Consider the following 12,294-nt stretch of genomic DNA (forward strand, 5'->3'; position numbering starts at 1 on the left):
CAAATTGACTCGTGGAGCCACCCTTCATCCTTATGGGTATAGAGGCCTTCAAAGGTTCTCTAATGTCATATAATACACGCACACGGATGGCCCTATCCAGTTCAGCATTCGGACCGTGTTCAAAGTGCATAAAGTTTCCCAAACAATTTCCAAGTTTCCTCGCATTCTCAAGACTCGTTCTACCCAAAATAGGTAGGTCATATATGCGTGCCCAAATTGGGAAAAGGAATAAGGGTACGTCGGAGATCTTACCTGACTGATTTGGTTCATCAAAGCACCAGACGAACTTATCAAAATGCCACGGTTGCCCTTCTAAAACCCTAGCCCTGTAACGTTCCGCACCAAAGCTAAAAATGAAAGTCTTCTCCTTCGCATCAATCACATTCCCCATAATCGGTTTCTATGGGTTCCATAATTTAATCATCGTATCAACCGCCGCTTTAACATTGATAGCTCTCGATGCCCGGAGTTTTCCCACCAGGACGCATTTTTTCTCCACGGCTTTCCCTCCCGTATCCTCCTCCCATTCAAACAACCCCTCCTCAGATCCCATCGGCTGTTTTCCATCCCTACGTTGGCCCCTTGATCGACCCTCCATTAGCAACCTGCAATTAAAACGAAAGCAAACAAGAAACAAACAAAGAAACGCAAAGAAAGACCAATCTGACGATCGAAATCGTAAGATGAGCCTCGAAAAAGAGGATGAGCGAAGAATTTAGGACCGAACCCTAGGAAACCCTAGACTCCGAGTATTTTTTATATTTTAAAGGGTAATTTGATTATCCATATAACCTATTATCCACTTATATTTGGGTCAAAACCAAAGTTAAATAAATGATTGGGACAGAAAAGAGTATAAACTTTATTCTGATTTTATTTCTTTTGTTTTTAGTTTTACGGTATTATTTTTTTCGTTAATTTTTATATTTTGATTTCTTTGTTGCTTCTGTATTTGTTAGGGTATGCATAATTTCATTGTTTTCTCCCCCGATTTCTTTGATTAATATAGTTGATAAATTTTCTCTAATTGACTTAGTCTAAGGGTCGCTATTTCAAATCTAACAATTTTATGTTTTAGAATTCGATATCTTTTCTCGAATCTAATTGCGTTTTAACTCATACAAATGAGGGATTAATATTTTAGTGATTGTAATTTAGGGCCTCTATAATTCATTAGCGGCCCCTGATGGTAATGACTAACAACGAGCTCGTATAATTTCATCGCAATGTCTCAAAGACTCCTGCAAAGAATAGATCAATAACAATGTAAACTACAAATAAAAAATAGAAAAGTAGTAGCAAATTGATAAATTAACAAGGTACAATTGTTTAAAAAAAACGTAAAATCAATTATCATATATTATATTAAAACAATAACCGGCCACTCCATTGCATGCCACGTGTCACAACTCCTTCCCATGCCACGTGTCATTTTCTATTTAAAACATAAACAATTAAAATTAAAATGTGCAACCACTAAACACTATCCTAGACGGCATTCTCTCCTTTGTTTTTTTCCCACCCAAGCAAAAACTATTCATTAACCCTAAAACAATCTTCCCTGTATCATTCATCCGCCGTCGTTCTATACTTTTCTTTTGTATAATCTTCTACCCTAAAACAATCTTCCCTGATTATTTTCCTTTTAAACTAATGATATCTTTTCTCAAGTTATTTCCATATTTCTTTCTACTTTTTATTTCATGTAATTACAAAGTGGTGCGTTTTATTACTTCTCCGAGTTCAATTCATTCAACACATTTCTTTTGCAGGTTCAAGATCAATTGATTCCTTTATTGGGTGTAATTTATTTATACGAAGCTTTTCTTTGATGCTCTTTGATTCCGCCGAATGTCTGCTCATGGATTCTCGGAATGAAGGTTATTATTTCAGGTAATTTACCCACACTTAGTTTTGATTTTATCGCGTTTTATTTTGATTGATTCATGGGTTAATTTTCCATAGCTATTCAATTTCGCACTTTTTTTATCAATCCGAGTTTTCTACGGCATACTTCATAATTGTATTCATATTTAATAAATTACGGAATTTGACGATATGTGATTTATGCTTATATGAATGATTATTTCTATGTCTGTCAAGAATATTGGGATGATATTTGATATAAATTCACAATAATGTTACTGATGCAATTTTATTGATTTCTGTTTGACTATCAAAATTTTGGGTTGTAGCCTTGAATTAGATTAATTTTGCAAGAGAATTTTAATCGCTCATTTTGTTTATTTATGAGATTTGCTTTTTTTGTTCTCTCCTTGAAACGCATATGTTTTTCTAATCTACTTTGTCTCCTATTAATTACCTACATTCACTTTGTGAGTTTGATCTACACAAGAGAACAAACATGTTCCTTTATTGGGTGTAGTTTATATGGAGTAGCAGTTTATCTATCACAAGGATTTGACCATGGTACTCAGCCATCATAGTGGACATTATAATAGAATGTTCTATCTCATGGAATTTCTCTCTAAGTTGTGAATACATAGTTTAAGCTTAGTATTGTACCCGTTAAATAATCTGAAACTCTGAGCCTCATTGGTTCTGCAAATAGGACAACCTATTCATGCTATTGACAGTTATATAAGTGCACTCTCACCTGTTTGTTCACGTTTCAGAACTCAGAAGTCAGAACCCTGTAATTGTTCACTACCAAGCATAGTTTTCATTTAACGATCATTGACTTATTTTTTTTTTGTAGTCTTCATCGTACCGGTTATGATCATGTGTTTTCTAATACTGATTTGCTATTTTAGTGATACTTTTTAAATTTAAAACTCATTTTCAGTCATATTTATTTGATAGTGAATCAATTAATCAAATTCCTATCGAGTCAACAATGGATGTTTGAAGATATATTTGTAGAAATTAATAGGATTATTTTTGTCAGGATATATATCAATATTTTCTTATGCACAATTATTGGTTACTTTCTTCTATAGCGCTGGAAATAATGTAAGATCATCGATGTACAGTTAATCTTTCCTTATGAAAATGGGTAGATTATACATGAACACAATAAGATACATCCTCATTATATACTCCCTCCGTTAGTTGATTTCCATATGTTTTTTCAAATCTGTTAACCTTTCTTAAGACTAGATGTATTTGTATTCGTCTTAACAATGAAACGCGATCAAGTATCATCCCACTTGTGTACATAAGACAATTTTGTTACTTTACCCAATGCATTATGCTTTTGTCCAATTCAGATGACTTGACATGTCTTAAGTTTTACATAGATATACCCGTCTTAAATAAGAATGTGTTTTTCAATATGCGTGAGGTTTTTTTTACTAAAATGTGTGGAATTCAACCGCATGAAGGGAGTAATATTTAATATCTATATTTCTATAACCTTTCTATATACAATTATAATAGAAGAACCACTACTCATTGTACTATACACGTGTCATTATGTTATGAAAAGTTTTCCCGCTCAAGTGCTGTAACCCTAGAATATGTCTGAACCTTCATGCTCCCTCCTATTCTACATAAACCTCCATATTCATGGGGGCACTAGAATTAAGGAGGGAAATTAAAATAAGGTAAAGTATTGTAGTGGGGTTTGGTAATTGGAGAGAGGGAAATGTATTGTGGTGTATTATTGTGGGTGAGGTGATTAAAATAAGTATTGTTGTGGGGTAAGTTTATTAAAATAAGTATTGTTGTGGGGTGAGGTGGGGTATTGTTGTGGGGGTAAAGTGATTAAAATAAGTATAAAACTTTTCTAAACAAGAAAATAGGGAAGGAATTGTGAATAGATGAAAAAGGAAAGAGGGAAGTTTATGTAGAATATGAGGGAGTATTTTTTAGCCGCCACCTATTGATGTCCTCTTATTCTCTTGCCATTTTAATTTTAATTTACATCTTTGATTCAACATTTTATTTTTCATCTATTTCCACACTAATCTGCTCCGTTATTTCTTTTTTTTTTCCCCAAATTTTCATCAATCATTCTTCAAAATGATTCTTGAAATATGACCAACTAAAGATTATCATATCTAGATTGAACACGAATTGGATCAAGGGAAGATGGATTTGTTTTTGTATGAAAATGGTTTGATATAGATTATAGATTGGATTTTGCTAGAGGAATCTGCTTAATTTATTTGTATCGTTGTTATTGTTTTAATATTGTTGCTGATTTATGCCTCATTAGTTTACTTAATTTAAGGATACGGTAAGAGAGCATGAATTAGGCGTTGCTCGAGTTTCAAGTTCATTGCTTCATTCATACCCGTGTTTGATTGTTTGTTTCAGTGACCATTGAGATGTGATATTGTTAGTATTCTGACTCATCTTTCCATTTCAATTAAGATAGTTTGAATTAATTAACTCCCTTCTCCATAAGATTAAATGGATTTTGCCAAATACCTTAAAAATAATATCTAATTGGTTTTGAACTATAACAACGTATGTCATTGTTCATGAGTATTGTTAGTTTCTTCTGATACAAAATGATGGATGGCTTATTGTTTATATAATATGAATTATTTTTATGAAAGATTTCGAAAAATATTACCACTGCTCTTTTTCTACATTTGATATTTTGCTCCATATGATTTCATTGTTCTTTTCTTTATATTTGGTTTGTTCATGTAAGTGCCCCTGTTTTTTCTTTATTGTACATAATTTTTCCTCGACCAAATATGTGAAGACATGAAAGTTAGAAAATTTTGTTCTTATTTGAATGTCACGAAGGACTTAATTTCTCCCATTAATCATGCATAAATCAAAACCTTGGTATATACAACTTATGTTTTTTTTTTTTACGTCAAATGAACAACTGAGATTCGGGTGGTACACACTCCACTTACAAAGTTGCCAATTGAAAAATAGTATCGTAATATAATTTAGGTAGAATTATCCTAATGTGTTTTTTTATAACATTGATATCTTGAGAATGCGACTATTTTTTAGGACCCCTGATCCTTTAATTATACTGATCGAATTCGACAGACTTGAGGCAGACAGATTACTCTCAGTATGCAGACAAGGTTATTCAAGGAAATATAGAAAATTTAAGGGCTTCCCTAACTTCTTGGGTGCCACCACCAGTGGATTGCATTAGATTTAACATTGATGCAACCCTCTTTGATTGTGGAGTAGTCGGTCTTGGAGTTTTGGAAAAGGACAAAAAAGGGACGATTGTGGCTATGCACGGTAAGGGCGAGCGAGTTGGAAGGTGGATGTCGTGGAAGGAATTGCAGCTCAGTTCGGAATGGAAATAACCAGGCGGATTGGACTACAAAGAATTGTTCTTAAAAGTGACTCGACAAAGATTGTGAACGAATTAGCTAAATGAAAAGTGGGGAATTGTTCATGGTTTTTAATTATTTATGTATCCGACTTTCTTACAGTCATTCTGAAGTTGGCAAGTTGGCAAAGATTGATTTGCTATAATAAGAACCTCCTGTTTGCTAAAAAAAATAAAAAAATAAGAGGCTAAATTTACTTTTCTAGCAGAGTTGTGAACCAGGGGTAATTAAATTATTTGAGGATATGGGTATTATGCTATGCGTGTACAATAGGAGTACAAGTTAGAGTAAGATAATTGGCGTACTCCATATTTTTAAACACATTAACGATTTTATTTATTTATGAGCATTGTGCACGGGTTTTAGACTGAAGTTGCAACTTTTATTATAAAACATGTAATTTTTTCTTAATCATTTGTTTACCTATGATTAAAATATTCTCAATTTTAAGATAAACATCTGAATGAGATGGACGAAGTATGAGCATATTGGTCACGAGATCTACAAAGCAATTGTTTTTAGAGCAAGTACAAATGACTATTAGTAAATTTTTCCGATCTAAATATGATGCCTAAGATCAGTTTTAAGGGATTGTGATTTATTTAGTCACAAAATTCTTATTATAGTGGACAATAATAGGCCACTCTTTTATATTCTACACTATGAAGCAGACCTTCCTGATATACACAACCTAAGTATAAAATTATGAGACGAAATAGTTGTTATATGGCAATGAATATACATTATACACGTTACATGTCCCGTCATTGATATCCACAAGATTTCATCATTTTATACATATCTTAGTGTTTATTATGTGATTGGTATCGGTACTTTGTATTGGGCTTTTTTTCGTTATTTGTTGGACTGAGTCACAAATGTCGTATTTCACTGTTTAGCTTGATTCCGTTGCATTGCGACAGTTTCTTTTGATATGTACTTATATTTCACCAAAAAAAAATAGCAATTTACATTGCCAACCGTGCAGTGCACGGGTTCAAAAACTAGTTCTTTCTAAAATTTGAAATTGTCTCCTGACGAACAACTAAAATTGATAACTTTGCGACTTGCTCCTCGAACTTTAGGACCAGCTCTTCGCGACATCTTAAAATACTCCCCTACAAATTCGATCTCACCTTCTATCCAAATCAATGGAAGCTTGTTGAATACCTTACACAAGTCTAATTCCAATCTTTTTTCACAGTCTACACATTCCATTTCGCGATATTTATCACCGGTTAAACTAAAATTGAAGTGTTCTGAAGCAATGCTGCTGCTAAATAACAAGTATTCAACTAATTCTAAGAAAGACTGTACAGGCTTGTAATAATCTTCGCCCAAAAAGTATTCGATCTCTATCCGCTTGAGAACTCGTGGTACGGGGCGTACATAGTCATGCTTCGGGGGATTCAAGTTCCATCTGAAATGTTTAGAAACATCTCCAAATTTTATGGTTAAAACGTCCAACGCAGGACACATATCCAGTAATGACGACAGTATTTCAATTTTATAGCACGTTCGCATATTAAGCTTAAGACGAGTTGCATTACTGAAAACAGTAGAGATATAATGTAGTACCAAAACATCCAATGTAAGAGTTTCGACATTAGAAATCGCTTCATAAAATTGTATCATCGACCTCTTTCCTTCAACATAAGGCATGTCGTCATCAAGTTGGATTTTTGCTTCGCTTAACGCAACTGGTTCCTCCTCAAAACAAAATACCGTGTCATACCGACCACAAACATCGAAATAATCTAATTTTGGGGCATTAATCACAACTTCGGTTTTGTAATTGATATCCAATTTCAACGACAAACGCCTTAAATTTTGATGCGAATAGTTCATAATTATATTGCAACTCGTACCTTTATCCTCCAACTTTAAAGACAAATCTTCGAGTAATGGAGACATCTTGATCAATTTTTCTATGCATTTGTGTTGCGAACCATGAAATTTAAGGCTCAGCTTCTTCAAATTGGGAAGATTGATTTGATCACCATTTTCAGGAAATACCCAACCGAACATTTGGTCTAATTCGACCGATACCAACGAGCGTACTTGAAAAAAGTTGCAAGGCAATATAGGCTTGGGATGAGAATAAAAATCCGGCCACGTTAACTTGAGTTGTTGGACATTGGAGCAACAAATTTGATGAAGCCAAGAATTGAGAGTAGTCTCCCAATACGGAGTATACATGTCTAATTCGAGGAAGAAACTTTGGATGGAAGGTGACCTAATTTGCTTCGTGATGTTACGAAAAACAATATAGAAAGAGAATTTATAAGGAGACACTCCTAATGTACGGTTGTTTATGTCGATGGATGTTCTATTTGTCCAAAGACCACGCCATCGACGAGATAAAGAACCGGTAACAATAGCTAATCGGAGAGGAAGATAGGAAATAATTTCGATAAGAATGTCGTCTGAGAGGGTACTCAGTCGATCTTCTCCTCGATCTCCGCCTTCGCCTTCGGAGTTGCTATTTGTTCTCCGTCTCTTGGCTACTTTATCTTTGACGGCCATCGATAAGGTTATGGCAGCCTAATTGACTATTAACATTTCAGGGTTTTTGATAAGATTAGAAGAGTATAGATTGTAGAGGAGAGGATCAGGTGAAGTGTGTATTTCATTCAATCAATCGATGGCCTTTTATAAGGCTTACAATGTGAGCATAATCCTAGTAATTAGGGAATACAATAATAATGTGATCGTGATAATATCGTTTAATATCGTTGTGATATTATCCGATATTATTCCGATATTATAGCCTATTAGTTTTTCACTTGTCTTATGTTATACTACGTGTATTCATTTATATAAATACCCCATTAATTTGAATATGGCCCAATCGAAATCATATCCATTTTGTTTTACCACCCATTTTATGCCCACAACATGGTTGGCTCCGATGATAAAGAGTCCACCTTCTGATCTTTTGAAGCCAGGGGTTTGATTTCTATCGAGTTAAAATATAGACTTGTTGGTATGCGATTTGTAAACCGTCATCAAAGAGGTCGGTGATCTGCCCAGGCCTTGGACTGGGTAAAAGACATACCCATGAACCTAAACTTTTTATGTACCAAAAAAAAAAAAAAAAAAAAAAAAAAAAACAATCACTTCCATTTCAATTAATAGCAACTTTGGGATGATTATGAACAAAAAAATCGCAATTGCTTTCTCATTGCCAAACACAAATAATATTATACCTCTAGTTGTATAATAAGTATTGTACAACCACTATACATTTATTCGAGCATATGTATACTTTTTCTGAGCTTTTTAAAACTTTATTTTTTTTTATGTTTAAGTGTGTTATTCAGAAACTTTAGAGTAAAGCTCAGATTCCTTGAAACAAAAGTCGAAAACTTTAGTACAGAGCTCAGATTCTAAACCATATAATTGATGGTAAAGTCTACTGATTGAGGTAACAGACATTACATTATTGTGCATCTCAACACGAAATATAGTCTGAGACTCTGAGTCATAAGTAATTTCACCTTGTAGATATACCGAAGCCACCTTCCGCAACATTGTTAGAATTCGAGAAATTATTTGGTTCAGTTTTGCAATGACTCAAGGACTAACCATCCCGCTTTCGTCGTTTTCGTCATCTATAGTAGTAAAGATAAAATTTAGGACTGAAAAGTGAGAAGCAGAACAAAACAGAGTATTTTACATAAAGCGGAGTATTTTATACTCGTATAAAACCGAGTATTTTACATAAAGCGGAGTATTTTATACTCGTATAAAACCGAGTATTTTACATTTCTACGAGTTCATCGCAGGACGCTTTGTTGATGCAATGGCAAAGATCAAATCATGATGACTGACGAGCACTTTCGAAATGCTGATGATTGAGACCCAACTATTTTTATCTTATTAGGAAACAGGAAACATTTTGATAGAAATATATAGCAGAATCTTAAATAAACGACGGAGTAGTACTTAACAAACAAAGATTCAAAACCAAATTAGTATAGCAGAAACTTAAATACTCGGTACATCTTTGCAACATCATCGAAAACAATACATACTTCTATTATACCAAAAAAACTCATTTTTCTTTATAAATCAAACCTTTCCGGGAAGGATGGAAATAGATAGCTTCGCCATTTGTAGTCGTAATTTTGGGACCATCTTTTCGAGACATCTTGAAAAATCTCCCATTAAATTCAACATCACAACAACTGGAGATCGTTGGCCATCGATAGAGTTTCTCGCACAACTTTAACTCATGTTCTTGATTACTCAAACAATTAGCCGACGGCAGCCAGTCCCAGTCTTGATGAAAATCATTTACTCTAAGATTGAAGTGCTCCAAATTGCAAGTGCTTCTTAACAAATGCACTATAAGGCGTGTTAATGATTTCGCGGGCTTGCAATAAGTTACCCAGTTATCGATTTCCACATTTATCGACTTTATACTTCTGAGTGCTCGTCGTGGGGTGCTTACATTGCCAGTATTTCGGTACAATGGCTCGTTATAATTATTGACACCCCAAAATTTCAGGGTCAAAACATCTACTTTAGGACACATCTTTAACAATGACAACAGAGTATTTAAACTATGGCTCGATTTCATATTAATTGTGAGCCGAGTAACATTGTGTAACACCGTAGATAAGGCATCTACTGCAGAAATATCAATGGTAAGGATCCTTACTTTGGAAATTGCCTCATAAATATCTGATTGATATTGGTGAAGATCAGTAAATTCAATTTTCGTTTCACGCAGCATAATCGGTTCCTCCTCAAAAGAAAAGGTTAAGCATTTTGGAGCGAAAATAGCCAAGTACTCTAAATTTGGGGCATTAATCACAATTGTACCGCTTCGCAAAGTCACATCGATATTGCTAGCCCAGCAATCTAACGACAATTTTACAAGTGACGGACAAGCCTTAACTAGTTTTTCAATCCATTGATAATTCTGACCAAAGTGAATGGTTAAGTTCTTCAAATTTGGAAGATTAATGGTATCAGAATCCTTAGGGAATCGCCAATCATCATACGAGCCACTTTTGGAACCCAATTCAATCGACACTAGCGACTGCGTTTGGAAAATAACACTTGGTAATGTATATATATTCCAACAAGAAGTATCACGCCATGTTACCTTAAGTTGATGGACGTTCCGGTTACAAACGTTGCGAATTACAATATCCATGAGAGGCGCCCAATAGTCGAGATCAAAGGATTTTTTAAAATCGATATTGAAGGTATGGATAAAAGGTGAGGAAATTTGTCTCATGGTATCATTCAATGTGTTATCGAGATTACGTAATTTATAAGTCTCGCGGAAGGCGATGTCGATAGAGGTTGTGTTGGACCAGAGACCACGCCATCGACGGGATAAAGTTCCGGTAGCGATGGCTAATTGGAGAGGAAGAAGGGAAATAATTCCGATAAGAATGTCGTCGGGGAGAGAACTAAGCCTATCGATACTTCGATTACTACTTCTTCTATCGTTCTCGTTCGTCGTCGCCATCTTTGCTAAGTTTTCAAAGGTTTTTAGGGTTTATGTCTTTTAGCTTTTCTCTTTGCAAGAATTTTCTGATTTTGCTTCTATTTTTTTTCTATGTCAATCTCGGCTATAAGTTAAGGATATTTATATATTCATTATAAATAACGTAGTTTCTTAATTGCATGCTCAATTATACGAGCATACAAATTTCCATAAAATTTTCATAAATATTCTTCTCCTTATAAAAATAGAACAAAATTGATATATCACGCTCCCTGTTTTACTTGTTACGCCCCCTACTTTTTCATTTATTCCTATTTTACCCTTGGACTATGTAATTAATTAAAGTAAAAAATATTTCTCGTTTTTTATTTTATGGTTTTCGGAGACGGTTTTTACAAAACTATAAACGGAGACGTTTTTTAAATTATTGTTTTATAATTATTGGATTTTGGTAATATCTTTTACAATAACTAATAATTGTATTATAGTAAATGATTTTTGTTGAACTTTTCATTTTTTATTTAATTACCGCTTTGTCGTAACTGAGTTTGGGGCGATTTTTAGAATAATTAATTTAAAATGTACCCGGTCTTAAAAAGACGTATTCTCACCAACTATTGCATTTACTTCAAATTTCACTAAAAAAAAAAAAAAAAAAAAAAAGTGGCCTTGTCTTGTGAATTACAAGACGCGGCCATGATGTGTCATGGCCATGTCGTGTGGTTTACACGACAGAACCGTGGGTGTGTCATGTGGTTTACATGACAGGTCCATGGTCATGTCTTGTAAGCCACATGACAGTGCCATGGTTGTGTCTTGTAATTCACACGACAAGTCCTTGACCATGTCTTGTAATCCACATGACGGGTTCTTGGCTGTGTCTTGTAAGCTACATGACAGGCCAATTTCCGTAATTTTTTAAATCGTGTTATGTGTGCCGCTAATTTTTATTTTATTTTTTAAATCTTGTAATCATTATTCTTAAAACGATATAATCTTTTCATTCATTCATTCAAGACGATTTTTTGTAACGATTTAAAATCGTCTTGAATGAATGAGTACGATTTAATTTAATTTAATTTTGTTAAAAACCGTCTCCAAAAATCATAAAATAAAAAACTAGAAATATTTTACTTAACTAAAAACATAATCTAAGGGCAAAATAGGAATAAATGAAAAAATAGGGGGCGTAACAAGTAAAACAGGGGGCGTGATATAGCAAATCCCAAGTACAATCCCTACACCCACCACATCAACTTTACATTATTGACGTGAGTCTCTCATTCCATCAGCATGCTTTGGTTTTTCAAAAACAACAATAAACAATGCTCCCTCCAAATAATATTCATGTTCATTCTCATCTAAGATCCTTCATGTAATACGGAAATTGCAGTAACAATGAAAAAGATTAGAGATAACCCGATTCGTAGTGACGTGGTATGAGAGCCACTGCCTTGAAAACTATTTCGGTACGACCGTGGTGGCGATCAGCAATTCACCGGTAGTTCCCCGAGGATTTACACTACAACACCCAGACGCGCCCACTCG

The 12,294-nt window shown here is 34.2% G+C and overlaps 2 protein-coding genes and 1 long non-coding RNA gene across 3 annotated transcripts; 1 reads left to right on the forward strand and 2 right to left on the reverse strand.

Moving 5' to 3' along the window:
* The first annotated feature begins 1,499 nt into the window (after window positions 1–1,499).
* On the forward strand, window positions 1,500–5,462 carry LOC141633337 (uncharacterized). The gene is made up of 3 exons (XR_012538121.1): window positions 1,500–1,600; window positions 1,773–1,893; window positions 4,981–5,462. It is a non-coding gene; the product is annotated as an uncharacterized LOC141633337 (long non-coding RNA).
* Window positions 5,463–6,293: 831 nt separating this feature from the next.
* Window positions 6,294–7,805, reverse strand: LOC141629952 (F-box protein At4g09920-like). The gene has a single exon (XM_074442861.1). It carries the CDS (start codon window positions 7,803–7,805, stop codon window positions 6,294–6,296), a length of 1,512 nt encoding a protein of 503 aa, XP_074298962.1.
* Window positions 7,806–9,336: 1,531 nt separating this feature from the next.
* LOC141629953 (F-box/LRR-repeat protein At3g26922-like) lies at window positions 9,337–10,767 on the reverse strand. Its single transcript, XM_074442862.1, has one exon. It carries the CDS (start codon window positions 10,765–10,767, stop codon window positions 9,337–9,339), a length of 1,431 nt encoding a protein of 476 aa, XP_074298963.1.
* Between the last annotated feature and the right edge of the window lie 1,527 nt (window positions 10,768–12,294).

This window comes from Silene latifolia, chromosome Y (genome assembly GCF_048544455.1).
Source record: "Silene latifolia isolate original U9 population chromosome Y, ASM4854445v1, whole genome shotgun sequence".
NCBI classification, from domain to species: Eukaryota; Viridiplantae; Streptophyta; class Magnoliopsida; order Caryophyllales; family Caryophyllaceae; genus Silene; species Silene latifolia.

Coding starts and splice junctions, on each gene's coding strand:
- LOC141629952 (XM_074442861.1), bottom strand. CDS start 7,805: ATGGCCGTCAAAGATAAAGTAGCCAAGAGACGGAGAACAAATAGCAAC.
- LOC141629953 (XM_074442862.1), bottom strand. CDS start 10,767: ATGGCGACGACGAACGAGAACGATAGAAGAAGTAGTAATCGAAGTATC.